This window comes from Canis lupus, chromosome X (genome assembly GCF_011100685.1).
Source record: "Canis lupus familiaris isolate Mischka breed German Shepherd chromosome X, alternate assembly UU_Cfam_GSD_1.0, whole genome shotgun sequence".
In the NCBI taxonomy this organism is placed as follows: domain Eukaryota; kingdom Metazoa; phylum Chordata; class Mammalia; order Carnivora; family Canidae; genus Canis; species Canis lupus.
The window spans coordinates 124,256,754-124,284,385 of NC_049260.1; the positions used below are offsets into that span (position 1 = coordinate 124,256,754).

General features: G+C 46.8%; 2 protein-coding genes and 1 pseudogene across 9 annotated transcripts in view; all 3 read left to right on the top strand.

Annotated features, from left to right (window-relative positions):
* Positions 1 to 5,315, top strand: part of BRCC3 (BRCA1/BRCA2-containing complex subunit 3) — a 62,218-nt gene extending 56,903 nt beyond the window's left edge. For 6 of the 7 annotated variants that reach the window (XM_038588745.1, XM_038588748.1, XM_038588746.1 and 3 more), the window contains 2 exons: positions 1,820 to 1,988; positions 3,752 to 5,315. In XM_038588745.1, the coding sequence (XP_038444673.1) occupies positions 1,820 to 1,971 (152 nt within the window). In that variant the 3' untranslated portion in view covers positions 1,972 to 1,988; positions 3,752 to 5,315. The remainder of the gene's footprint in view (positions 1 to 1,819; positions 1,989 to 3,751) is intronic. The other variant, XM_038588751.1, reaches the window with a different exon arrangement.
* An 8,467-nt stretch (positions 5,316 to 13,782) lies between these two features.
* Positions 13,783 to 19,061, top strand: LOC111094963 (annotated as a pseudogene).
* A 5,372-nt stretch (positions 19,062 to 24,433) lies between these two features.
* Positions 24,434 to 27,632, top strand: part of LOC102151175 (phosphatidylinositol-binding clathrin assembly protein-like) — a 36,106-nt gene continuing 32,907 nt past the window's right edge. The window contains exons 1-2 of one of the 2 annotated variants that reach the window (XM_038588753.1): positions 24,434 to 24,639; positions 26,974 to 27,116. In XM_038588753.1, coding sequence (XP_038444681.1) covers positions 24,561 to 24,639; positions 26,974 to 27,116 — 222 coding nt within the window. In that variant the 5' untranslated portion in view covers positions 24,434 to 24,560. The remainder of the gene's footprint in view (positions 24,640 to 26,973; positions 27,117 to 27,632) is intronic. The other variant, XM_038588752.1, reaches the window with a different exon arrangement.

Sequence of the window (27,632 nt, forward strand, 5' to 3'; positions counted from 1 at the left end):
ATCTGGAGGTAAATATGACAAAGAATTAAAAGTTGGTAATATATGACATGTAGTCACTAAATTACTGCTCTCAAGCCACAATAATTTATATAGTATGATATTAACTAAAAAATGAACAAATAAATCAGTAGGGCAGCCTGGGTGGTTCAGCGGTTTAGCACTGCCTTTGGCCCGGGGCGTGATCCTGGGGTCCCAGGATCGAGTCCCACGTCGAGCTCCCTGCATGGAGCCTGCTTCTCCCTCTGCCTGTGTCTCTCTCTTTCTGTTTCTCATGAATAAATAAAGTCTTAAAAAAGATAAACAAAATTTGTTAAAAAAAAATCAGAACTGAATAGAGCCCACAAATGGGCCCATGTGTATATAATAATTTATATTTAAGAAAGCTATTACTTTAAATCAGTAAAAAAAAGGATGGGTTATCCACTGAATAGTGTTGGGACAGTTCTTTGTTTGGTAGTTTATTCATTCAGGAAAGATCTGAGCGCCTGCTCCGTACAGTGGAGTACTGCTCAACAACAAAAAGACCTGGGACTCCTGGGTGGCTCAGCGGTTGAGCGTCGGCCTTTGGCCCAGGCCATGATCCCGGGATCCGGGATCAAGTCCCACATCGGGCTCCTTGCGGGAAGCCTGCTTCTCCCTCAGCCTGTGTCTCTGCCTCTCTTTCTGGGTCTCTAATAAATAAATAAAAAGTCTTTAAAACAACCACAACAACAGAAAGACCTGCAGCTACATGAACCACCTGGGTGAACCTCAAGGGCATCATGCCAAGTGAAAGCCGGATCACACTAAATGCTACATACTCCATTGTTCCGTTTATATGACATTCAAGAGTAGGCCCAAGTAGTCTGTGCTGACAGCAAGCGGTTCAACAGCTGCTCGGTTAGAGGTGACTGCAGACGGGCCTCCGGGCTGACAGAGAAGCTCTTTCTTCACTAGGGATGCTTACCACAGGCGCACACCTGTCCAAACTCATTGAACTAACTGTACACTCTAAATGGGGTCATTTTATTATCTATAAATTATACCCTTTAAGCTCATTTCATTTGATTTTTTAAGATTTATTTATTTGAGAGAGAGAGAGAGAGAGAGAGCGAGCACAAGCAAGGGGAGGAGCAGAGGCAGAAGCAGACTCCCCACTGAGCAGGGAGCCGGCCCTAGGACTCGATCCCAGGGCCCTGAGATCATGACCTGAGCCAAAGGCAGACGCCTCACTGACTGAGCCACCCCGGCGCCCCTCAATAAGTCATGTATGATGAAGGAGAAAAAGATATTTCCATTAGGCAGAATTTGTTTTAAAATTAGAATCTTTGTCTCACCATGAAGCTGAACACGAAAAATGGTAACTCCCTTTTTCTTCATCTCACTGTTTTTCCCTCATTTTAAAAGAGTAGCTTTTAGGTGAGTTGAATTAATGTATTTATTTCTTAAAGCTACAAAACATTTGAGCCATGTTCCTAGTGGATTTGGGGAAAACTAAGTTGCAGAAAGCAGAGGTGTAGCTACCTGGGGGCTGTGGTCATTTGTCATCTACACGGTGCAGAGGCCGCGGGCTGGGGAAGGAGGCCTATGGTTCTGAGCCCTTCTGCGTGAGGGGGTAAAGAGCTGGCTACCTTGCCGCCCTCGGCATAGCTTGTGGACCCAGGGGCATTCAGGATGGCCTAAAATCGGTGTATTCTTTGCTCAGCTCTTCTTTCTCCTGGCTAGCGATATAAAATCATCTGCTCGTCCTGCCTCTTGCCCCAGTTCCTTCTTCAGGAGCTCACTGTTGGGGGGGCTATTGGTGGTGGAGTGTTACCTCTTCTGTGTTTTCCTATTGAAGTGTTTACCAAGAATCTGTGCAGTCAAATGTCAGCCGTCAGCGGGCCTCTCCTGCAGTGGTTGGAGGACAGACTGGAGCAAAACCAGCAGCACTTACAGGAATTGCAACAAGAAAAGGAAGAGCTTATGCAAGAACTCTCTTCTCTAGAATAAAGTCAGAGACCAATGTGGTAAACAAACTTTTTCAATTTGTATGTCATGCGTGGTCTGAAAATTCACTCCCCTCATGTGTAGGCAGCCAACGGAGCAGCTCTCTTTGTCTCCCAGTGGACGAATTTTAATGATGTAATAAAAACAAAAACAAGATGCCTTCCTGAAAGTTCCATTAGGGCTCAGTGAACCCTCTTACCTGTCACTGGGCTCCAAAGTACATATGAAGATTCTTTAAGTACGACATTAAAGTGTTTTTTTAAAAAAGGCTATGAGAGGTACATTGGCAAGGACATCTTGTAATAAAATGTCCTAGGAGCATTTTTATTTTATTTTATTTTTAATATTTTATTTATTTATTTATTTGAGAGAGCAACAGAGAGCAAGAGAGCACAAGTAGGGAGAGCGGCAGAGGGTGAGGGAGAAGCAAACCCCCTCCCCATTGAGCAGGGAGTCCGACATGGGGCTGGACCGTGGGCTCATGACCTGAGATGGAGGCAGGATCTTAACCCACTGAGCTGCCCAGGCGCCGCCTAGGAGCATATTTTAAATATTGGCTTCTCCCTTGTTTAACTCTGAAGTTTTCATTTTCAATTTTAGACACATTCCCTAGAATAAGCTAAAGGAAGAAGAGTATTTCCTGTTTCGGTGTTGTAGTTCTGATGCTTATGTTGGATAAGTAGATGACTGTACTGGAGTGAGTGGCAGGAAGTGAAGGTGGCCCATTAGCACCCTGCCTCCTCTTAGCTCGCACTGAGAGGCATGCGTCTTCCTTCTTGATCTCTAAAATATGAGGTATTCCGAGATACCTGTCGAAGGCTGAATCTATGTGGGTGCCCTTCCTAACCAAATAGATGATGAGTGCTAGCATATTTGACTCTGAAGCAAATTCTATTGAGCAGATCGAATTTTCCTAGGAACTTCCATTTTAATATAAATATGCTTTTTCCAGAAACATTAAGGACTTAGGATGTAACAAAAAATCACGTTTTAGTACGTTCTTTTGCATTATTCTTTCTATGTAAAACCACAAAAGATAAGTGTGTCTTCAGAAAAGAGTCAGGCATGTGGATCCCTGGGTGGCTCAGCAGTTTAGTGCCTTGCCTTTGGCCCAGGGCATTGTCCTGGGGCTCTGGGATCGGGTCCCGTGTCGGGCTCCCTGCATGGAGCCTGCTTCTCCCTCTGCCTGTGTCTCTGCCTCCCTTGCCTTCTGTGTCTCTCATGAATAAATAAATAAAATCTTTAAAAAAAAGAAAAGAGGGATCCCTGGGTGGCGCAGCGGTTTGGCGCCTGCCTTTGGCCCAGGGCGCGATCCTGGAGACCCGGGATCGAATCCCGCATCGGGCTCCCTGCATGGAGCCTGCTTCTCCCTCTGCCTATGTCTGCCTCTCTCTCTCTCTGTGTGTGACTATCATGAATAAATAAATAAAAATCTTTAAAAAAAAAAAAAGAGGCCTATTGCATCCTAGAAATTTATGTGGGTGTTGGAGCCAGTGGAAAGAAAACCATCCCAACAGTTAACAACAAACGATTGGTTTTGGTTTTGGTTTTTCCTTCTTGTTTCTCCCAAGATTGTTTTTCGCGTTTCAAGGTATAGCCCACCTGCATGAGAATCACTTGGAGGTCAGACTTTCTCTTTGGGGGTGGAAGCTAGAAATCTTCAGGAACTCCCCAGCTAATTCAAAGGCATACCACTAGCATAAGGGCATATGGGGTATAAGTGCTATATTTCCCTTTATTTCCCACAGCCACAATCCTTCTCTATTCTTTTCTTTCCCTATAGGAAAAATGAAAATATCCAGGTTTACAATCAATTAAGCTCAATCAATTTTGAAGAACCTGGAGGACTCCCATTACCTGACCTCAAGACTCACTCTAAAGCTACAGTAATCCAGACAGTGTGCTATATACCCACCTGCTTTTGACAAAGGTGTAAAAGCAATTCAATGGAGTAAGGATAGACAGTCTTTTCAACAAATTATGCTGGAGCAATTGACACCCATAGGCAAAACAATGAACTTTGACCTAAACTGCACACCCTAGACAGAAAGTAACTCAAAACAGATCATAGACTTAGATTTAAGACGTAAAGCTATAAAACTTTTAGGAAAAAAAATCATTGAAGAAACATCAGGATCTTGGGGCTAGGCAACAAGCTCTTGGCCTTCACTACAAAAGCACAGTCCTAAAAGGGAAATGATATACTGGACTTCATCAAAATGAGAAACTTTTGCTGTGTAAACAAATCAAGAGGATGAAATTTTTGACAGAACTTATTTGCAAACCATATGTCTGATCAAACTTGACTATATAAAGTCAACAGTAAAAAACCCATCCAATCGAAAATGAGCAAAAGACGCGAATAGACATTTCACTAAAGAGGATGTATGGATGGCAAGTAAGCACATGAAGAGATGTTGAACTTGAGTAGTCATCAGGGAACGCAAATGAAAACCACAATGAATTATGATTACATGCTTATCAGAATGGCTAAAGAAAAAATAGCAAAAATACCAGATGCTGTCGAGTGTACAAACTGGATCTCTCGTACCTTACTTATAGGAATGTTAAATGGTACAGCTACTCTACAAAAGAGTTTGGGAATTTCTAATAAAGTCAAACATCCTTGTATCATACACCCCAGCGATTACACTCCTGGATATTTATCCCAAAATAATGAGAAGCTATGATGGCACAAAAATTTGCACACGAATATTCTTAGCAGCTTTCTTTGTAATAGTTAAAAACTGGAAATAACCCAGATGTCCTGCAATCGAGTGAGTGATCAAACCAAACATCTGTACTGTGGAGTCCTACTCTGCAATGAGGAGAAACGGACAACTTTGATTCACACAACTTGGGTGGACCTCAAGGGTATCATGATGAATGAAAGGGCCAGTCTCAACAGGTCCCGTACTCCATGGTTGCATTCTTGAAATGACAGGATTATAGAAATAAAGAATAATGATTGCCAGGGATAGGGACTGGAGGGGGTATGGGATATGTGCGACTATAAAGGGATAACAGGGAGTTCCTTTGTGCTGATGGAACAGTTCTGAATCTTGATTATGGTGTTGATCACATTACTTGGGCTAAAACTCCGTAGACCTACACACACCCACAGATGAATGCATGTGAAATCTGGTGAAAGTGAATGGGGTCTGTAGTCGAGTTAGCCGTGTCGTGCCATTGTCAGTATGTCGGGTTTGAAGTACTGTAGCGATGGAAGAGCTTACCACTGGGGGAAACTGGGCAAAGCGTACATGGGACTCGCTGTACTATTTTTGCAACTTCCTGTGAATCCATAATTATTACAAAATAAAGAGTTAGATGGATTACATAAGGAACTAGGAGGAATGGTTCTTAATTTGTGAAATAAGAGTGCTGAAAAGAAAACCCAAGAGGAATAAAACGATTTGGATGTTTTTACAGGCCGATGGTGAGCACACATCCCTTTCCTTTCCTGGGCTTCATTTTTTTTTTTTTTTCATTTGTCAGGCAACAGTGGGTCACCAGTAAGGTTCCTTTTATCCCAGTGTTCCGTCTTGAAAGGTGTTGAGCGTCACAAGGAACAGTGATGTGAAGAAGATGTATCATCACTTTCCCACCAGCACCAGTTGGGCTTCCTTCACGCAAAATCCTGCGCTCCCCGCACAACCCTGTGTCCCGTGGTCGGTAGATTCTCGGTTTTCAATCACAGCCAAGACTGAGAGGAACAATATGTACACCTGCCTTCTGTCTGTTTTGTCGTTTCCTATTCGTTCAAGTCATTGCCTTCTGACGTCTGTCCGTGTCACCCCATTCAAACTACTGCTGCCAAGGTCACCCATGACCTCCCCATAGTGAGCATCAACAGGTGCTGTTCATGCCCTTAGTGGACCTCTGAGTCTTGACACAAGTGGCCACTCTTCTGTGAAATCTACTTCTCTTGGCTTCTGCTATTTTCGGGTTTTCCCCTTGTCCAGCTGCTCCTTCTCAAACTCATGTGTTGGCTTCTCTATTGCTGCTCACCCGTATGGAGTCCACAGACCTCCATGGCTCCATCCACACCTCTGCATGCACTCTAGATCCACATTTCCCCCTGCTTCCTACCTGTCTCCACTGGCTCTCTCAATACATCTAAAGCTGCCCTCCTGCTTTTCAGTCTAAACCATATTAGGGAATATTTCTTACCTCAGTGAATGGAACAGCCATTTGCACAAATCAGAAACCGAATAGACATCAACATCTCCATCACCTTCAAAACTATTTACACTGATAGAGTTATGACAGCTTTCTAAATTTTTTTTGTCTCTTAATGGGATTTTTCATTTGGTAACTCCTTAAATCTCTCTCTATAGTTATTAACATAAAATCTTTTTAATTTTTTTTTTGGAGTTCAACTTGCCAACATAGAGCATATCACCGAGTGCTCATCCAGTCAAGTGCCCATCACCCAGTCCCCCCAGCCCCCCCGCCCACCTCCCTTTCCACTTTAAAACTTTTTTTAAAGATTTTATTTATGAAAGACACAGGCAAAGGGAGAAGCAGGCAGGACTCGATCCCAGGACCCGGGGATCACGCCCTGAGCCGAAGGCAGATGCTCGACCGCCGAGCCACCCAGGCGCCTCAAGGTACGGCAGCTTGAAATGCTTTGTGTAACCCGGTCACTCGTAAGAGGCAGGTGGGGGCAAAGGTGAGCACGTGCAGGTGTCAGTGCCTGGCGGCTGGGAAAACAGCTGGAATCACCGCACGAAGGCCTGGGAGGGGGGAAATCTGGTGAAAGTTGTGCGAGGAGAGAGCCAACCATCAGTCCATTAAACAAGTCACTCGATTGTACAAATAGTGAGGGCAGGAGTGAGGATTCTCAGTGTCAGGAAAAGAACTCACGAACGTGAATAGAGGCAGGGTAGAGTGAACCTCGAGAGACTGGATTGAAATTAGAAGTAGAACATGGAATTCGTTCAAAGGTAAAAAAAAAAAAATGCATGTGCACAGACGGTGTGTGTGTGTGCACGTAGCACTTTTGTGCAGTCCGCCCACTACCAGGACTAGAAGAGGGCCAGCCAGGAGCTGGGGACATGGCTGTCACGAGCCGTTGCTTCTCGAAGGCCGTCCTTCCCTGAAGGTCAACCGTGGGCCTGGGGGCAATGGCTCGAGGCGGGGCGGGGCGCAGGGCATCCAGCACATGCCCAGAGCATCTTCTGGAACCATTTAGGGAAACAAACTGGCCCCGCCTTTGGGGGCTCCCGCTGGCCCAACGTGGGACAACTCGTGTATCAAGATAAAGGACTGTCATACTTCGAGTGATGCAGGAATGTGAGTCCACGCTGATAAAAGGAAGAGGCGGGTCAACTCCTCAACGCGGGAGGAATGATTGGACCGGACAGTCCCCCTTGGGCGGGCTCGGAGTGGTGGCTGGTTCAGGTGACAGTCACCAGCCCATGCCGAGACAGGTTGATGGCTGGCTTCAGTGTCAGGGACATGAACAGTAGCTCAAGGCCGAGGAGTTTCCCGGGACAGAAAGACGTTCCAGACACGACAGCTGAGTACAACACGTGTCCCCAACTTGGACCCTGGACCGGAGAGGAAGGAGAAGCTGTGGGGATGGCCGCTGTATTCCAGCAGGGTCTTTGGGTTGGATTCTAGTGTCGCAGTCGGTGACCAGGGGGTGCATGGGCTCAGTCTGGCCACCGAGCCGCCGCCGTGGGAGGAGGGACCGCCACCTGTCAACGAGGCCACGGGGCGGTGGGGACTGTCACCGTCAGTGATATTTCCCACTCATTTTCTCTCCTTTCCCCTATGATCCCTTTCACTAATTTTTATATTCCCCGAGTGAATGGGACCATATGATGATCGTCCTTCTCCAACTTACGTCACTCAGCACAATACCCTCCAGGTCCATCCATGTTGAAGCCAGCAGTGGGTGCTTGTCCCTTCTGATGGCTGTCACCGGACAGGAGCTGCCCGCGGCGCCCCAGGGCCGCAGAGCAGAGCCATAGGGACCCACGTCATTTGCAACAGAATGTGGGAAAGTTCCACCGGGGGCGCCGGCCGGGCCTAGACATGGGGACAGCCGGCAGGGCCGGCCCATGGCAGGACGACCTGGCAAAAGGGGAACACAGTAGGGGCAGCCCCCTGACCGATTCCGCACTCCGCCGGCCTGCTCCTGCCCGGGGGCCGCCTGTCCCCACCGACGACACTGACTCCGGTGGACACGGAGTGGAATGACCGTAGCAGCCAGACTCAACTACCCTCCCGAAGAGTAGCAAAGGCCCTGTCCAGGAGCTCAGACCAGGAAGACCCTAGAAGAAAACTCAGCGAACGTTCTCGACTGCAGTTCCGGCAATGGGGCCTCAGAGGTGACGCCAAAGGCCCCCGCCACAAGGAGCAGAAACCAAGCCTACAAGCCCTCTGAGAGTTCGGGCAAGACTTGTGAAGTGAAGACAAAAAGGGTTTAGAGAGACCTTGCAGGGCCGCCCGGGTGGCTCAGTAGTTTAGCGCCGCCTTCAGTCCAGGGCGTGATCCTGGGGTCCTGGGATCGAGTCCCGCATCGGGCTCCCTGCATGGGGCCTGCTTCTCCCTCTGCCTGGGTCTCTGCCTGTCTGTGTCTCTCATGAATAAATAAATAAAATCTTAAAAAAAGAGAGACCTTGCGGTGTGATGGAGGCTTGGGCCCCTGGCCGTGTGCTGTGAACACGTGTCCCTGCTGTTAGGACGTGTCCAGACCATGCATGTTCACGGAGTGTTGGAGATTCTCGTCTGAGATCCGAAGTTCTTGGCGTATGAACAGTGCCTTGGTTGCTGAGAGCTTCCACCGGCGGCTGCCCAGCAGGTGGGGTGCGGGGTGCCCCCCAAGCCCCAGATGCCTGCCTGCTGCGGGCACTTCTACAAACATGCCGTCGCTCAGAGAAAAGCAGCTGGCTGTCATCCACAAGGCAAAGAAGTTTGTGTCCCTGAGTTATGAATGAATGAATGAATGAATGAATGAATAAATAAATAAGCTGCACCTGCTGCCAAAACTTGGCCCATTGGCTCTGCGGCCAAAGACACCCCCGGGACTGGGCCCTGTGGCCTATGGGTGGTGGGAGGCCTGCGATGCCTCCGTGCGCTCCCTGGCCCGGCCCCCCGCGGACGCCTGGAGGCGCCACCTCTGCTCCAGCCGGTCCCCGTCCTGACGACGGCGGGAGCCACCAGCGAAGGACGCCGTCAGCGCCACGACGCGCCTACAGGCTGCTCTGTGCCCCTGCCTTTCCTGCCCCGGGACCCGGGGCCCCGGCCTCCTGCACACGCGCATCTGCTCCCCGAAGGCCACTGCGACTCGCACCCCCTGCAGCCCCAGCACGCCAGAGTCACCTCAACGGGACGGACCTTTCCGGGCCCTATGTGTGTCCGCCGGCCGAGCCCCGGTTGCTGATGACTTGCGTCCGTCCCTCCCACCCGCGAAAGCCTGAAAACCTACGTGGGTGAATTCTACGGAACATTTAACTTAGAAGTTTTACCAATCCTTCGCAAACTTTTCCAAGCGATTTCGGAGGACGGAACACACCCGGATCCATTTCATAAGGCCAGCACTACCCCATACCAGGGCCAGACAAGGACACACAACAAAATGAGATTCTAGGCCAACATCCCTGATGAATACAGATGTGAAATTCTCAGGAAAACACCAGCGAACCAAATGCAACGGCACCATGGAAAGATCATCCTGCACCCTGATGCAGTGGGGTCTCTTCCAGGGATGCAAGGGTGGTCTGACGGCCGCAGATCAATCGACGTGATGCGCCGCATTAACGAAATGAAGGATACGAATGTACCGCAACGTAATAAAAGCCACGGCCCACAGGCCCACGGCTGGCGTCATCCTCAGTGGTGAACAGCTGAAAGCTCTGTCTCAAGGTGCAGAAAATAAACAAGGGTGCCCACTCTCACCACTTTGATTTTACATAATACTGCTAGTCGTAGGCAGAGCAATTAGGCAAGAAAAAGAAAAGGCATCCAAACTGTAAAAAAAAGTTGAATTATCTGTTTGCAAATGACATCGTCTCATACATAGAAAAACCTAGACTCCACCAAAAAAAATCTTTTTTTAAAATATTTTATTTATTTATTCATAGACACAGAGAGGCAGAGACACAGGCAGAGGGAGAAGCAGGCTCCATGCAGACAGCCCGATGGGGGACTCAATCCCGGGACCCCAAGATCACACCCCAGGCTGCAGGCGGCGCCAAACCGCTGCACCACCAGGGCTGCCCCCACCAAGAAATTCTTTTTTTTTTCCACCAAGAAATTCTTAAACGAATTCAGTAGAGTTGCAGGATATGAAATCAACTTACAGAAATAAGTCGTGTTTCTGTATATTAGCAATGAACTATCTGAAAAAGAAATGAAGAGCTCTGCCGACGGCTCTTGCAGGTTCTCTTCACCACCAAAGAGAGGGAACGAATTCAGGTGGAAGCCCGGAAGTCTGTCCTGGTGGAGGACAGACAGCCGACTCAAAACCCAGACCTCATAAACACTGCCTTCCCCTTATCCCGCCCCACCTGGGACCACAACTCGGTTGAAGGTAAGGAGACACTCCGGGTCCACGCCAGACTCTAGGGCAGGTCTCCAGGCTGCCGCGCAAGCCTGCCCATCTGGCCGAGGTCTGTGATGTGAGACAGGATAAGGACGAGAGTCCAGCAGCCTTCTTAGAGTCATGGAGGCTTTTAGGCAGCGCACCCCCAGGAACCCAGAAGCCCCGGAAACAAAGGCCGCAACTATCATGGCCTTTGTTAACCAGGCCGCTCTGAACATTAAAAAGAGATTGCAAAGAGTAGAGACACTGGGAGAGAAGAGCTTGCAGGACTTAGTGATAGTGGCAGAACAAGTCTATAATAATAGAGACCGTCTGGAAGAGCAACAAACCAAACTAAGTGACCGGCAGACCCGAAACCTGGCCAAGATCCTGCTGGCCACAACCATGGACGACCCATGGGAAAGACGGAGGCACCTCAAGAAGCTGGCTTCAGGGACAGGTGAGGAGGATGGCCCTGGTCCCCGTCGGGAGCGCCCTAAACTGAACAAAAACCAATGTGCCCATTGCAAGGAAGGGGGCCACTGGGTGAAAGACTGTCTGAACAAAAGACCTAAGGCCCCTGCCAAGATCTTGGAGATGGGGGACCTGGACGACTAGGGGAGTCGGGGTTCGGCACCCCTCCCCGAGCCCAGGGTAACCCTCAGAGTGGAGGGACAACCTGTTGAATTCCTAGTGGACACTGGGGCACAACACTCGGCTTTATTATAACCCCAAGGGAAATTGGCAAGCAAGACTTCATGGGTGCAAGGGGCCGCGGGCCCCAAACAGTACTCATGGACTACCCGGAGAACTGGGGATCTCGGCACGGGCCGGGTATCCCACCCCTTCATGGTCATCCCTGAGTATCCCTACCCGTTGTTAGGTCGGGACTTGCTCACCAAGATGGGGGCACAAATTCGCTTCCACCCCGAAGGAACAAAAATCCTAAACAAGGAGGAGCACCCGATTCAGGTGCTTGTCCTGGGCTTAGAAGACGAATAGCGAGAAGACCACCGATTACCTCACACTGTCCCCTCCAGATTCCCCCACCGGTGTCTCAGATAAAAATTGACGACGGGGAACAAATTGATTAACTTTAAATGGATCCAGGTGGGACATAGTAAACAGGTCTTGAAAATTATCACTACTAAGCCTGAAACTTTTATTCTATTGAGGTTGACTGAAGGGCACATAAGCTCTGTTATCTTTTTGCAATTTGTTAGTAAAAAAAGACTGAAATGAAGGTTAACTGTCTGTTTCCAAGTTTTCATAATTAATTGTTAAGATACCTCTCAAAGTCCTTGGTAACCTGAAACCTTAGTACACTTTGATGATAAATGGAATTAAATCCATTGGCCATCTAGGTCTTTTCCAAACAGGAAGAGGTGCTGAAATGTTGATTTGAATCTGTTGGTGAACAGGCTTTGTACTTAACTGTTTCATAAATTTGCCGTCCAAAGAGTTCTGGTGTGACAGTTCAAAATCGGCTACTCCTTGGGTTTCGCTGGAGACTAAGGATCCTAAGAATGGGAAAACTCTGCTAAAGTAAGATAAAGAAAGCAACTCTCTATGGAGAAAAGGAGATATGTAAGAAAAGTATGAGAAATGGGAATATATTTTTGTTCAAGGTAAAAGAAAGCAATCTTGTCCTAGATGAGACTGGCTGAAAAACATGGCTTGGGACAAATTCTGAATGCAGAGAAAGGTGTAGACGGCTCGTGAAGGGAAATCCTTGGAAAGGAATTTAAGATGTGGTCAGGACGGACTGTCAGGTGTGCAGGGGCAGCCGGGACCACGGAGACGGAGACCAGCTGGGCAGAGCCGGCGGCAGTGGGGACATCAGCTCAGCGGGCAGAACTGATCCAAGGCGCTGACCATGGGGGAAGGGAAAGAAAGAAACCTCTGCAGGTCCGCCCTCGCCACCGCCCACACCCACGGGGCCCTTTACAGAGAGAGGGGGCCCCATCCTTCTGACGGCAGAGGGGAAGACTATTAGAAACAAAACAGCGATCCTCGAACTCCTGAGGGCCGCACACTCCAGCAACATCCTGCCAGAGGAACTGGGACGGCGAGTCCTATCCAAAATGCATCGGAGTGCTCTCACGGGAGCCAGAAGGATGGAAGACATGGCACCGAAGTATGGTTTTCCTGTTAAGAGCGGATCAGACAACGGCCCAGGATTGTCTCTGAGGTAACACGGGCGGTGGCCCTGGTACTTGGGGCAGATTGGAAATGACATCGTGCACATAGGCCCCAGAGCTCAGGACAGGTAGAGAGGAAGAATACAACATTAAAGGAGACCTTAACTAAATTAGCCCTGGAGACTGGCGGGGACTGGGTGACTCTCCTCCCCTTCGCCCTATATAGGGTGAGGAACTCCCCATATAAGATGGGACTGACTCCCTACGAGATCATGTTCGGTCTTCCTCCACCTGTTCTCCCCAATTTAAAACCTGAGGTGCTTGCTGAGTTTGATGATCACCGACTCCTTTTCTCCCTCCAAATGTTACAAAGAGCCCATGAGCAGGTGTGGCCTAAGCTGAGGGCCCTCTACGAGACTGGGCCACCCCCGGGCCCCCATCGATACCGGCCGGGTGACTGGGTGTACCTGCGGAGATATCAACACCAGACACTTCAACCTCACTGGAAGGGACCCTACATCGTGATCCTGACCACTCCCACCGCTCTCAAGGTCGGTGGGATTACACCCGGGTCCAGCCCGCTGACCCACATGCCGTTATCAAGGACTTTGTTCCAGAATGGAAAGGCCAACCGGACAAGGACAATCCCCTAAAGCTAAGACTGCGGCCTTCTCACTTACCCCACTAATGTTGCTTATGCTCTGTCGCTTGGTGCCAGAACCAATCCCCATCAGCCATTTAATCTAAACTGCAGGTAATAGAAGTCTCAAGGGGAGAAGTAATCTCACCCAATCACCCCACTTCCTCCCCTACCCTACGTGGGGTTTCATCCTGTTGCCCCCTGCTTCGCTTCACACACACACACACACACACACACACACACACACGGACAGGTGGGTACAAGTTCCACTGGAGGAAAAATGGCAAGGACCGACGTTTTCCCCTTGTAAAAGGCCTTCATACCAGATAATGAGCTCAAAAGACCGCTTCCACTGCGATTGCGCACAGGAAGAACCTGAGCCTTGGGTCTTGCGTGCCCCTGGCTTGCTCTCCGCTGAGAAAGAGGAAAGAAAGCAAGGCTTAAGCTAATGTGTAACTGGTCAGTCGGCAAGTGACAGAAGGAGCGTGCAAGGAAAAATGCGGGGGGGGGACGTGCAGGCCACGCGGCGAGGCCCGCCATCCCAGATGGGCAGCGACAGGTGAGGTAAAAAAAAGACAAGAAAGACTATGTTTGAGATGCGATGCAATGGAGGGTATTACAGGAAATACTTGTGCTCTACACTAGAAAATTGGGTAATATAAATGATGATATGAATGCTCAATCAGAGGCGAGATCAGGGAATTGGTATCGGTCTGTTGATTAAATGGGAGAGTCTGGTGCCACTACTTTTAGTGAAGTCGGAGTCAAAATTGAAGAGATCAGAATGAATCTAAACAACTGTATTTTACCTTCAGGATTCTGTAGAGAGGCTTTTGCAAGCAAGGGGGGCTTTTTTATGATAGTCACACAGAGAGAGAGAGAGAGGCAGAGACACAGGCAGAGGGAGAAGCAGGCTCCATGCACCGGGAGCCCGACATGGGATTCGACCCCGGGTCTCCAGGATCGCGCCCTGGGCCAAAGGCAGGTGCTAAACTGCTGCGCCACCCAGGGATCCCAAGCAAGGGGGGCTTAAACCCACAGTATCATGTTTTTCATTAAAAAAATAGACCTTCCCTTGGGTGACTACATTTTATTTTTTTTATTTTTTTTTATTTTTTTTTTATTTTTTAGGGTGACTACATTTTAAACATGCAGATCCACATGCTGCCTTAACGAAGAATGCTGTTTCTACACTGACCATTCAGGGAGAGTCCGAAAATCTATGGCAAAGGTCAGGGAAAGTTTGGCTAAGCGAAAACGAGAACGGGAACAGCAACAAGGTTGGTTCGAATCCTGATTCAATCACTCCCCCTGGCTAACTACCTTGTCTTCCCTAGCTGGCCCCCTCCTCCTCCTCCTCCTCCCCCCCCCCCCACCCTCGGGCCCTGCATTATCAATAAATTAGTTGCTTTTGTCAAAGACAGTCAATGCAGTTCAGATCATGGTACTCAGACAGCAGTACCAACCACTGGACCTTGTTACTGAGACCAGCCTGGACCCATGATTGGGTCCTTCCTTAGGTTCCTCTGAGAGCGGGAAATGTGGAGGCCGAGAAAATTAAGGCCATTCCACCTCAAGTTTAGCGTTAGCACAAGTATAGCCATCTCAGGGCCCTGTGAATAAGAGCTGGACTTTACAGGAAAAACCGCAGAACACCCTTGACAGAGAGTCAGTCCCATAACAGAATGAGAACAGAGCTTAATGCCCTTGACAGAAAATCCCATATCAGAATGAAAACAGAGCTCAGAACGCCCTTGATAGAGACAAAAAGTCCCATATTGGAATGAAAACAGAGCTTAAGAAATTCCTCCACCCCTTCTGAAAATCCCCTAGACCAGCCCAGAAAAACCCAGCTGTAACCCCCCTCGGGGTCCAAGTCCCTGGTCTGCTGTGTCAGGTACACTTGGACCCAAGCTCGAGCTTGTTAATAAACCCTCACGTACTTGCATCGATGTTGGCTCCTTGGTGGTTTTCTCGGATTTGCAATCTTGGGCACAATAAACATTCCCATATACAATAGGATTAAAAAATATTTAGGAATAAATTTAACCAAGGAGGCAAAAGATCTGTACCACTGAAAACTATAAGATACTGATGAATTTGAAAAAGGCACAAATTTGCCTCTCTCTCTCTCTGTAACTATCATAAATAAATAAAAATTTAAAAAAAATTAAAAAAAAAGGGATCCCTGGGTGGCGCAGTGGTTTGGCGCCTGCCTTTGGCCCAGGGCGCGATCCTGGAGACCCGGGATCGAATCCCACATCGGGCTCCCGGTGCATGGAGCCTGCTTCTCCCTCTGCCTGTGTCTCTGCCTCTCTCTCTCTCTGTAACTATCATAAATAAATAAAAATTTAAAAAAATTAAAAAAAAAGAAAAAGGCACAAATAAATGGAGACATATCCTGTGTTCATGTGTTGGAAGAATTAATATTAAGTTATTATTATTGAATATCATTAAAGAAGTATCATTAAATTAATTTCATCAAAATGATGATCACTACCTAAAGTGATCTACAGATTCAATGCAATCCCCATCAAAATCCTAGTAGCATTTTTCACAGAAATAGAAATAGAATAATATATCCTAAAGATCCCAAATAGCCAAAGCAATCAAGGAACAATGCTGGAGGCTTTGTTCAAATGATATCACAAAACTACAGGAATCAAAGCATGGTGGTGTTTTGGCATAAAAACAGACACATACACCAACAGACTAGAATAAAGAACCCGGGAATAAACCTGCACATACATGGTCAACTAATCTTTGGCAAGAGCACCAAGAACACACAATGCGGAAATGATAGTCTTCTTGATGAATGGTGTTGGGAAGCCTGGATATCCACATGCAAAAGAGTGAAATCAGACCCGTGTATTGCGCAATACATGGAAATTAACTTGAAATGGAGTAAGGACTTCAGTATAAGACTGAAACCACAGAACTCCTAGAAGAAAACACAGGGAAAAACTCCTTGATATTGGTCTTGGTAATGATTTTTTGGATATGACACCAAAAGCACAAGAAAACTGCAAAAAAACCAAGTGGGACTACATCAAACTAAAAAGCTTCTATACAGCAATGCCAACCATCAACAAAATAAAAATATAGGGACGCCTGGGTGGCTCAGCAGTTGAGCATTTGCCTTTGGCCCAGGGTGTGATCCTGGGGACCTGGGATTGAGACCCGCATCCGGCTCCCCGCAGGGAGCCTGCATCTCTCTCTGCCTGTGCCTGTGCCTGTGCCTCTCTGGGTCTCTCCTGAATAAATAAATAGAATATTTTTAAAAAAGAAAAGAAAAATGTAATCTACAGAATGGGAGAAAATGTGCAAATCATATATCTGATAAGAAGTTAGTGTCCTGGGCAGCCCAGGTGGCTCAGCGGTTTAGCGCCACCTTCAGCCCAGGGCCTGATCTTGGAGACCCGGGATCGAGTCCCACGTCGGGCTCCCTGCATAAAACCTGCTTCTCCCTCTGCCTGTGTCTCTGTGCCTCTGTTCTCTCTCTGTCTCTCTCTCTCTCTCTCATGATTAAATAAGTAAAATCTTTAAAAAAAGAAATTAGTGTCCTGAATATATAAGGAACAAATGCAACAGGAACAAACAAAACAAAAACAAATAACCTGTTAAAAATGGGCAAAGGACTTGAATAAATATTTTTCCAAAAAAGACATACAAATGGCCAATATGTATATGAAGAGCTGGGAAATGCAAACCAAAACCACAAAATATCACATCACACTTGTTAGGAAGGCTATTAGTAAAAAGGTAAGAGATGGGGCACCTGGCTGGCTTAGCTGGTGGAGTGTGCAACTCTTGATCTTGGGGTCATGAGTCTGAACCCCATGTTGAGTGTAGAGTTTGCTTTTTAAAATCTTTTTTTTTTTAAAGGCAGGAGATAGCAAGTGTTGGTGAGGTTGTAGATAAAGGGAACACTTGCACACTGGGGAATAGAAGTTGGTTTAGCCATCATGGAAAACGGTATGGAGATTCTTCAAAAAAATTAAAAATAGAGCTACTGAATGATCCAGCAGCCCGCCTTTTGAGTATATATCCATAGAAAATGAAGTCAGGATCTCAAAGACATATATGCACTCCCCTGTTTATTGCAGCATAATTAATAATAGAAGGTATGGGAACAAGACCTAAGTGTCCACTGACTGGTGAACGGATAAGGAAAATGTGGTGATTATACAATGGGATCTTATTTAGTCATAAATGCCATTTGTGACGATTGGATGAACCCGGAGAACCGTATGCCGAGTGAAATACGCCCTGCACACAAAGACAAAGAGGCGCGATCTCATTTATATGTGGAATCTGAAAACGCTGAACTCATAAAACCAGAGAAGAACGATGCTGGTTGCCAGGGACTGGGGGTGGCGGAAATTAGTTGGTCACCGGGCACAAAATTGCAGTCATATGAGAGATTAGCCAATGTATAGCATGGTGACCATAGTTAATAAAATTGTATACTTGGAATTTGCTGGAAGAATCGATTTTAAGTGTTCTCACCACACACAGAGTCCACTCATATCTTAAGTCCTCAGGTGAACTCAAGAGCCTGGCACCGGGGTGGAAAGTAGCCTGTACCCCGTCCCACTTCATCTGTGGCCATGCATCTGGAGGTGGTGGCAAGAAGCGGGCTGCGCTGAGGGGAACCCAGGAACCCAGCGGGAATTGGAGGCATCAGAGCCACCCCCGTGACTGTGGGCAAGAGCAGCAAGACGCTGCAGCGTGTCCCCTACAGGATGGGGTGCATCTTTTCATTAGCGCCTTCGAGGCCTTCAACAAGCCTGTGAATTTGCTCCTCTGTGACTGCGAGGAGTTCAGGGAGGCCTCGCCGAAGAACTCAAACCAAGCAGCAAGAGCAGAGAAGTGAGTCCTGGATCTGGTACTGCCTGCAGGGGGAACCCAGCCTCAATGGCAGTAGAGGGATCTTCTCCCAAAGGTCCTGGCATGGCCGGAGTGCCACTTGCTCGAGCTGCCGGGAGCCCGGGGATTGGGACAGCTCCTGGCACAAAAATCCCTGTTCCAACGCCCCAGGCTCCTGCAAAACTTGCTGGGCCAGTCTGCCAGGCTGAGGGTTAGTGGGCCATCCCAACACGTGATGGCCACACGATGAAGAGAATGTCGCAGCCACTGCAGCTGCTGCCACGGCCAGTATTGCAAGGGCCCCAAACCCAGTATCCACCTGGCTGTGGGGGCCTTCCCCCGCCCATGGGCTGAGGACAACCCCTCCAGGCATGATGGGCCCACCACCTGGCATGAGGCTCCCATGGGCCCACAGTGGGGATCCCCCCCTGGATGGGTAACTCCAATGGACATGCCCCCTCCCCCAGGGATGCGAGGCCTTCTTCGACCCTTCAGCAGAGTTATGGAAGTAGCTCCACAGAGGCATGACGAGGCCTGATCCTCCCCCCCCCACCCACGCTGGTCCTTGTAGCCACAGACCTGTTTGTTTCTTTGTTTTTAAGATTTTATTTATTTATTTATTTATTTATTTATTTATTTATTTATTTATTTATTTAATTTATGAGAGACACACAGAGAGAGGCAGAGGCAGAGGGAGAAGCAGGCTCCCTGTGGGGAACTCGATGCAGGACTCGATCCCGGGACCCCAGGATCACGCCCTGAACCGAAGGCAGACGCTCCACCTCTGGACCACCCGGGTGCCCCAGACCTGTTTATTTGTTGTGCCCTTGTTCTCAGAGTCTCTAAGGATGGTCTGGTTTCCCTTGCAGGGCCCCCTCCTCCTGGAATACACCCATTAAGGCCCTAGACTCATCTTAGCCCTCCTCAGCACCCTGCCTGTTTCCTGTGAGGCTGTATGTAGTCCTTTTACTTCCTTGTGGCCTGTAAAACTAGTCTATAATAAAGTATTCAGAATAATGTAAATGTAAAAACTAAATCCTCAAATTATAACACCTTAAAAGAAAACATGACATTGTACAACCTAAATATATGCAACGCTTTTATAACTGTTAATCATACCAAAATAAAAGTGAAAGAAGATTACTCAATTCAAGAAATGGGCAAAGGGGGCCGCCTGGGTGGTTCAGTCGGCTAAGCATCTGACTCTATTTCAGCTCAGGTCTTGATCTCAGGGTCATGAATTCAAGCCCTGCTTTGGGCTCCACCTGGGCTTAAATAAAGACAAATCAAAATAGGCAAAGGATATGCATGGACATTTCTCCAAAGGAGATACAGAAATCGCCAAAAATCATATGAAAAAAAGGTCCTTTAACTCATTAGTCATCTGGGAAATGCAAATGAAACCTCAAAGAGATATCGCTTCCACAAAGAGGGAGAGTTTGACTTCTTCTTTGCCAATTTGAATGCCTTTTATTTCCTTTTGTTGTCTGATTGCTGAGGCTAGGACTTCCAGTACTATGTTTAACAGCAGCGGTGAGAGTGGACATCCCGGTCTTGTTCCTGATCTTAGGGGAAAGGCTCCCAGTGCTGCCCCATTGAGAATGATATTTGCTGTGGGCTTTTCGTAGATGGCTTTGAAGATGCTGAGGAATGTTCCCTCTATCCCTTCGCTCTGAAGAGTTTTGATCAGGAATGGATGCTGTACTTTGTCAAATGCTTTCTCTGCATCTAATGAGAGGATCCTATGGTGCTTGGTTTTTCTCTTGCTGATATGATGAATCACATTGATTGTTTTACGAGTGTTGAACCAGCCTTGTGTCCCGGGGATAAATCCCACTGGTCATGGTGAATAATCTTCTTAATGTACTGTTGGATCCTATGGGCTAGTATCTCATTGAGAATTTTTGCATCCCTGTTCCTCAGGGATATTGGTCTGTAATTCTCCTTTTTGGTGGGGTCTTTGTCTGGTTTTGGAATTTAGGTGATGCTGGCCTCATAGAACGAGTTTGGAAGTACTCCATCTCTGTCTATCTTTCCAAACAGCTTTAGGAGAATAGGTATGGCTTCTGCTTTAAACGTTTGATAGAATTCCCCTGAGAAGCCATCTGGCCCTGGATTTTTGTGTCTTGGGAGGTTTTTGATGATTGCTTCAATTTCCTCCCTGGTTATTGGCCTGTTCAGGTTTCTATTTCTTCCTGTTCCAGTTTACAGATGCAGTGAAACGCTGGGACACCTGCACCCCGATGTTTATAGTAGCAATGTCCACAACAGCCAAACTGTGGAAGGAGCCTCGGTGTCCATGGACTGATGAAGGGATCAAGAAGCTGTGGTCTGTGTACAATGGAATATTCCTCAGCCATTAGGAACTACAAATACCCACCATTTACTTCAACATGGATGGAACGGGAGGGTATTATGCTGAATGAGATAAATCAATCGGAAAAGGACAAACATTATATGGTCTCATTCATTTGGTGAATATAAAAAAATAGTGAAAGGGAATAAAGGGGAAAGGAGAGACAATGAGTGAAAATATCAGTGAGGGAGAGAGAACATGAGAGACTCCTACCCCTGGGAAGCGAACAAGGGGTTATGGAAGGGGAGGTGGGCAGGGGGTGGGGGTGACTGGGTAATGGGCACTGAGGAGGGCACCTGGCGGGATGAGCACTGAGTGTTATGCTATATGTTGGCAAATCGAACTGAAATAAAAAAATATACAAAAAAGAGACATTACTTCCCACACAGTAGGATGGCTATAATCAAGCAAATGTTGATGAGGATGTAGAGAAAGTAAAGTCCTTATACATCGGTCATGCAGTTGTTAAAATGGCTCAACCACTGTGGAAAATAATCTGGCAGTTTCTCACGAAAATTTCAATGCAGAATTACCATTTGACCATGCAATTCCACTCCTAGGTATATATTCAAAAGAACTATAGGGGGGAGGGGGCAAGATATCGGAGGAGTAGGGTCCCCAAGTCTCCTGTCCCCACCAATTTACCTGGATAACTTTCAAATCATTCTGAAAATGTAGGAATTTGGCCTGAGGAGATTTAAAGAGAGAACAGCTGGAATGCTACAGTGAGAAGAGTTCGTGCTTCTATCAAGGTAGGAAGACGGGGGGGGGGGGGGGGGGAGGAAATGAAGAACGAGTGAGTGACATGCAAGACAAATTGATGGCAAAGAGGGAAACTGAGGAAAGAAGAGAAAAATAATGAAAAGATCATGAGGAAAGGTTAAGGGAAACAAATGACAGCCTCAGAAAGAAAAATCTATGTTTAATTGGGGTTCCCAAGGGCGCCGAAAGGCACAGAGGTACAGAGTATGTATTTGAACAAATCATAGCTGAAAACTTAACTAATCTGGGAACGGAAACAGGCATTCAGATCCAGGAAGTAGAGAGATTTCCCCCCCTAAAATGAATAAAAACCGCTCAACACCTCGACATTTAGTAGTGAAGTTTGCAAATTCCAAAGATAAAGATAAGATCCTTAAAGCAGCAAGAGACAAGAAATCTCTAACTTTTATTGGGAGAAATATTAGATTAACAGCAGACCTCTCTGCAGAGACCTGGCAGGCCAGAAAGGGCTGGCAGGATAGTCAGGGTCCTAAATGAGAAGAACCTGCAGCCAACAATCCTCTATCCAGCAAGGCTCTCATTCAGAATAGAAGGAGACATAAAGAGCTTCCAAGATAGGCAGGAACTGAAAGAATATGTGACCACCAAGCCAGCTCTGCAAGAAATATTAAGGGGGACTCTGTAAAAGAAAGAGGAAGTCCAAGGGAACAATCCACAAAAACAGGGACTGAATAGGTATCATGATGACACTAAATTGATATCTTTCAATAGTAACTCTGACCGTGAATGGGCTTAATGACCCCATCAAAAGGTGCAGGGTTTCAGACTGGATAAAAAGGCAGGACCCATCTATTTGCTGTCTAGAGGAGACTCATTTTAGACAGAAGGACACCTACAGCCTGAAGATAACAAGTTGGAGAACCATGTACCATTCAAATGGTCCTCAAAAGAAAGCAGGGGTAGCCATCCTTATATCAGATAAACTAAAGTTTATACCGAAGACTGTAGTGAGAGATGAAGAGGGACACTATCTCATACTTAAAGGACTTATATAGCAAGAGGACTTAACAATCCTCAATATTTATGCCCCGAATGTGGGAGCTGCCAAGTATATCAATCAATTAATAACAAAAGTTAAGACATATTTAGATAATAATACACTTATACTTGGTAACTTGAATGTAGCGCTTTCTACAGTCGACAGGTCTTCTAAGTAGAACATCTCCAAAGAAAGAAGAGCTTTAAATGATACACTGGACCAGATGGATTTCACAGATATCTACAGAACTTTACATCCAAACGCAATTGAGTACGTATTCTTCTTAAGTGCACATGGAAGTTTCTGTAGAATGAACCACATTGTGGGTCACAAATCAGGTCTGAACTGATACCAAAAGATTGGGATTGTCTCCTGCATATTTTCAGACCATAATGCTTTGAAAGTAGAAGTAAACCACAAGAAGTTTGGAAGAATTTCAAGCACGTGGACGTTAAGGACCATCCTGCTAAAAGATGAAAGGGTCAACCAGGAAATCAGGGAAGAATTAAAAAGATTCATGGGAACTAATGAAAAGGAAGATACAAGTGTTCAACATGTATAGGATACAGGAAAAGTAGTCCTGAGGGGGAAATACATCCCAGTACAAGCATCCATCCAAAAACTGGAAAGAACTCAAATACAAAAGCTAATGTTGCACCTAATGGAGCTGGAGAAAAAACAGCAAATAGATCCTACACCCAGCAGAAGAAGAGAGTTAATAAAGATTCTAGCAGAACTTAATGAAATTGAGACCAGAAGAACTGTGGAACAGATCAACAAAACCAGGAGTTGGTTCTTTGAAAGAATTAATAAGATAGATAAAGCATTAGCCAGCCTTATTAAAAAGAAGAGAGAGAAGACTCAAATTAATAAAGTCATGAGTGAGAAAGGAGAGATCACTACCAACACCAAGGAAATACAAACGATTTTAAAAACATATTATGAACAGCCATACGCCAATAAATTAGGCAATCTAGAAGAAATGGACGCATTCCTGGAAAGCCACAAACTACCAAAACGGGAACAGGAAGAAATAGAAAACTTTAACAGGCCAATAACCAGGGAGGAAATTGAAGCAGTCATCAAAAACCTCCCAAGACACAAGAGTCCAGGGCCAGATGGCTTCCCAGGGGAATTTTATCAAACGTTTAAAGAAGAAACCATACCTATTCTCCTGAAGCTGTTTGGAAAGATAGAAAGAGATGGAGTACTTCCAAATTCGTTCTATGAAGCCAGCATCACCTTAATTCCAAAGCCAGACAAAGACCCCGCCAAAAAGGAGAATTACAGACCAATATCCCTGATGAACATGGATGCAAAAATTCTCAACAAGATACTGGCCAATAGGATCCAACAGTACATTAAGAAAATTATTCACCATGACCAAGTAGGATTTATCCCTGGGACACAAGGCTGGTTCAACACCCGTAAAACAATCAATGTGATTCATCATATCAGCAAGAGAAAAACCAAGAACCATAGGATCCTCTCATTAGATGCAGAGAAAGCATTTGACAAAATACAGCATCCATTCCTAATCAAAACTCTTCAGAGTGTAGGGATCGAGGGAACATTCCTCAACATCTTAAAAGCCATCTACCAAAAGCCCACAGCAAATATCATTCTCAGTGGGGAAGCACTGGGAGCCTTTCCCCTAAGATCAGGAACAAGACAGGGATGTCCACTCTCACCACTGCTGTTCAACATAGTACTGGAAGTCCTAGCCTCAGCAATCAGACAACAAAAAGACATTAAAGGCATTCAAATTGGCAAAGAAGAAGTCAAACTCTCCCTCTTTGCCGATGACACGATACTCTACATAGAAAACCCTAAAGCCTCCGCCCCGCGATTGCTGGAGTCATGCAGCACCTCGGCAGTGTCCTGGGGCACAAAATAGCCCCTATAAAATGTGAATTTCCCGAGACCCGAAGGTCCGCAGAGCTTCCTGTGGCCTGGAGGCCCCAACAGGTTCCGCCTCGTGACAATGCTCCACAGCTGGCTGCTTATTTTGCCGCTTCGCCTCGAGCGTGAGCAGCGTCTGCCCCTGCAGCGTGGCGCCCGCGGCGGCCATCTTTCCCAGCAGCCCCCGCTGCCGCCGCTGGCCTCACAATGCGCAGTGAGCGTCAGACTGTGAGAGGCGCAGGGGCCAGCACGGGCGCCGTCACGTCGGGACGCCGGCTGCTGCCTGCCGTGTCAACCCACTCGGTCCGCTGGGGCAGAGGAGCGCGGCGCACACTACGAGCCACCAGGAGCCATTACCCGCGTGGCTGGCAGGCTGAGACGCAGTCATGGGCTCGTCGGCGTGCAAAGCCGCCCTCGGGGCGACCAGCGACGAGCCAACCGAACCCGAGCCGAAACATCTGGCAAGTGAGTAGCAGCCCTGGTGCACACATTCCGACGCCTCGGTGCTCTGCTGTCGGCGGCGCCCCCCGCCCCCCGCCCCCAGCCCCCCACCTCCCGCGGGAGCCTGTGCCACAACCACCGGCCTCTGTAAGGCCAAACCCGGAACCATTTATAAGTTATTCCCATAACAGGTCACACGGAGGGCTTGGACGACGACCCGGCCTTCTCAAAAGGGTCTGACTCCAAAGTCCTCCACAGACCCGTATAGACCATCAATCCCATCCATCCCATGACCAGGCCCAACCTACGGTCAGTGAACAGGCTTTACCATGGACACGGCAACTCTTTGTGCTCCTGTGAATGTTTCTAGGGATCAACTTTTTTTTTTAGAACATTTTATTTTATTTACTCATGAGACACACACAGCAACCGAGAGAAAAGCAGAGGGAGCACCACGCCCCACGCAGGGAGCCCGACGTCGGACTCGATCCTGGGTCTCCAGGATCACGCCCTGGGCTGAAGGTGGTGCTAAACAGCTGAGCCACCGGCACTGCCTAGGATCAGATTTTTCATTCGTTTTCTTTTTTTGATAAACTTTTTATTTTTTTATTTATGACAGACAGACAGAAAGAGACAGAGACAGAGACCGAGAGGCAGACGGAGCAGCAGGCTCTATGCACAGAGCCCCACGCGGGACTCGATCTCGGGTCTCCAGGATCACGCCCTGGACTGAAGGTGGCGCCAAACTGCTGAGCCACCCGGGTTGCCCAGAATTTTTATCTCAAGAAAAGACAGAATAGACTCTCAGGCTACCCTACACTTTTTAAGCAAAATACTAAAACACAAAACTCATCAAAACACTGACTTCTGGTTAAAAAGTGTCCATTGATTTCGTGCCAGAATTAGCTTCTCTGGGATCCCTGGGTGGCCCAGCGGTTTAGTGCCACCTTCAGCCCAGAGTGTCATCATGGAGTCCCGAGATCGAGTCCTGTGTCGGGCTCCCGACATGGAGCCTGCTTCTCCCTCTGCCTGTCTCTCTCTCTCTCTCTCTCTCTCTCTCTCTGTCTCTCATGCATAAATAAATAAATTCTTTAAGAAAAATTGGCTTCTCAAGACCTGAAAGATGATCAGTAGTTAGCTATGTGAAACATGTGGGGACCCAAATAGGGCACTTGGACCAGTTCCACAGTATCCCAAAGGTTCAGTCCAAAGGCTGAAAGCATGGGAAAGCAGAAACAAAAAACCTACAGCAGAAACTTCCCAAAAAGAGGAATGAAGCACACTTAGAGCAAAAAAGCATGAAAGAACCTCACCCCTCCTAGCCTTCCCCGCTGGCATGTAGTAGACATACTTGAATCAATGGATCTGCGTTAAGGTCAACCTATTGCTCCACCAGCAGGTTTGTTGAGCTCACTCTTCAGTTGCTATCATGGTGTCACACCCGCAAGCATGCTGACTAGTAAGTCCTAGGGATGAAGTCTACTAATAAGAGTTTATACACAGTTTTAAAACCAAAGAGGATTTTGAAGTGATAAACGCTAACACATCATTGCATGTTGTCCAGTGGAAAAATGAAATCATGAAAGTTACCTATTGACGGTTTGTGTGAAGTAAACTGATGAATGGTCATAACCCTAAGTGGGAAATTGCAAAGGTGTTTTAGTGAAGCAGGTGTAAGGCTATACAGAAGCAGACTCAGGAAGAAAAGGCAATAGGGGCACCTGGCTGGCACAGTAGAGAATGTGACTTTTACTCTTAGGGTCGTGAGTTTGAGCCCCGTGTTGGGGTTGAGTTTACTTAAGAGATGTTTTTATTAAGAAGAACAAGCAACAAAAGGTTAAGGGATGCAAACTAAAGGGTCAAACTAAAGGGTCAGACATGACATGACAAGGAAAGCTCCTGACTGACCTTTCATGTAATGGCACTTTTCTTGAGAGAGGCAGTAGGGCCTAAAGGTTAGTATCGTGGTCAAATCTGATTTCAAATACCAGCCCTGCCACCTGATTACCTGTATGACATTGTCTGTGTTCCTTTCTTGAATCCTATTCATTTATTTAATAACTATTTACCATGACTCGTATGCCAGCTATTGTGCTGGGTCTCGGGGGCATTTGGTGACCAAAATGGACACAGGTCTTACCCTCATCAAGTATTCAGGACAATAGAGTAGACAGGCATTAACTATCGTGTAACATGTGTCCGTACAAATGGTAATACCTGTAAGGAAGAAAATGTTTTGCATTACCCCCTTTGTCATTTCTGACTTTCAATTACATCTGTATTTAAGTTAAAGTTACCGATTTTGGTTTTGAGAATTTCTCAGTCTGTCTTTTAATGCTTGTTCTGTCTCTAATTCAGACCTAATACAGTACATAAATGGAACAAATATGAGCGTTGAACGTTTGGCTGATGTTCTTTCTGAGAAAACTGGGAGCAGAAGCTGGGTGGTAGTGTTTAAGGCCCTGGTCACTGTACATCACCTTATGGTGCATGGAAATGAGGTGAGCATGCTTCACATTGCAATGGTGATCATTTCCTTCCTTTTGGTACAAAGGACTGTCTGTACACAATTGCAAAATATTCTTGGTTTGTCAAGGCTCATTATCTTTTTAGTTTGTGACAAGTGGGGGAAGTGAATAGCAGTAGGTACTGAAAGGCTGGCTTTTGAATTCTTATGGGTATATCTTTGCAATAATTATTTGGGGTATACTGTTTGAGCCACTCGATAATAAAGTGGGTAATGGAGTGGATATTTTTCTCGATTCTTTAGATTCTTTAGACAAAAGAGAGAAAACCCTCAAAGATGTATTGTTTTACTTTACCAGGAGAAACCAGGGGCCAGAATGGATTGCATTATTACCTGTCCACCTCTCCTGCGTACACTCTTTGTATTTGACAAAACTGAAATGTTCTTTAGTATCAAATTACTTATTCTACTTTAACATTTTGTCTCAGTAAGCTTTGCATCAAAAAATTAGGATTTAGAAATTGGCTGGATTTTGAGACGTACTACAAAG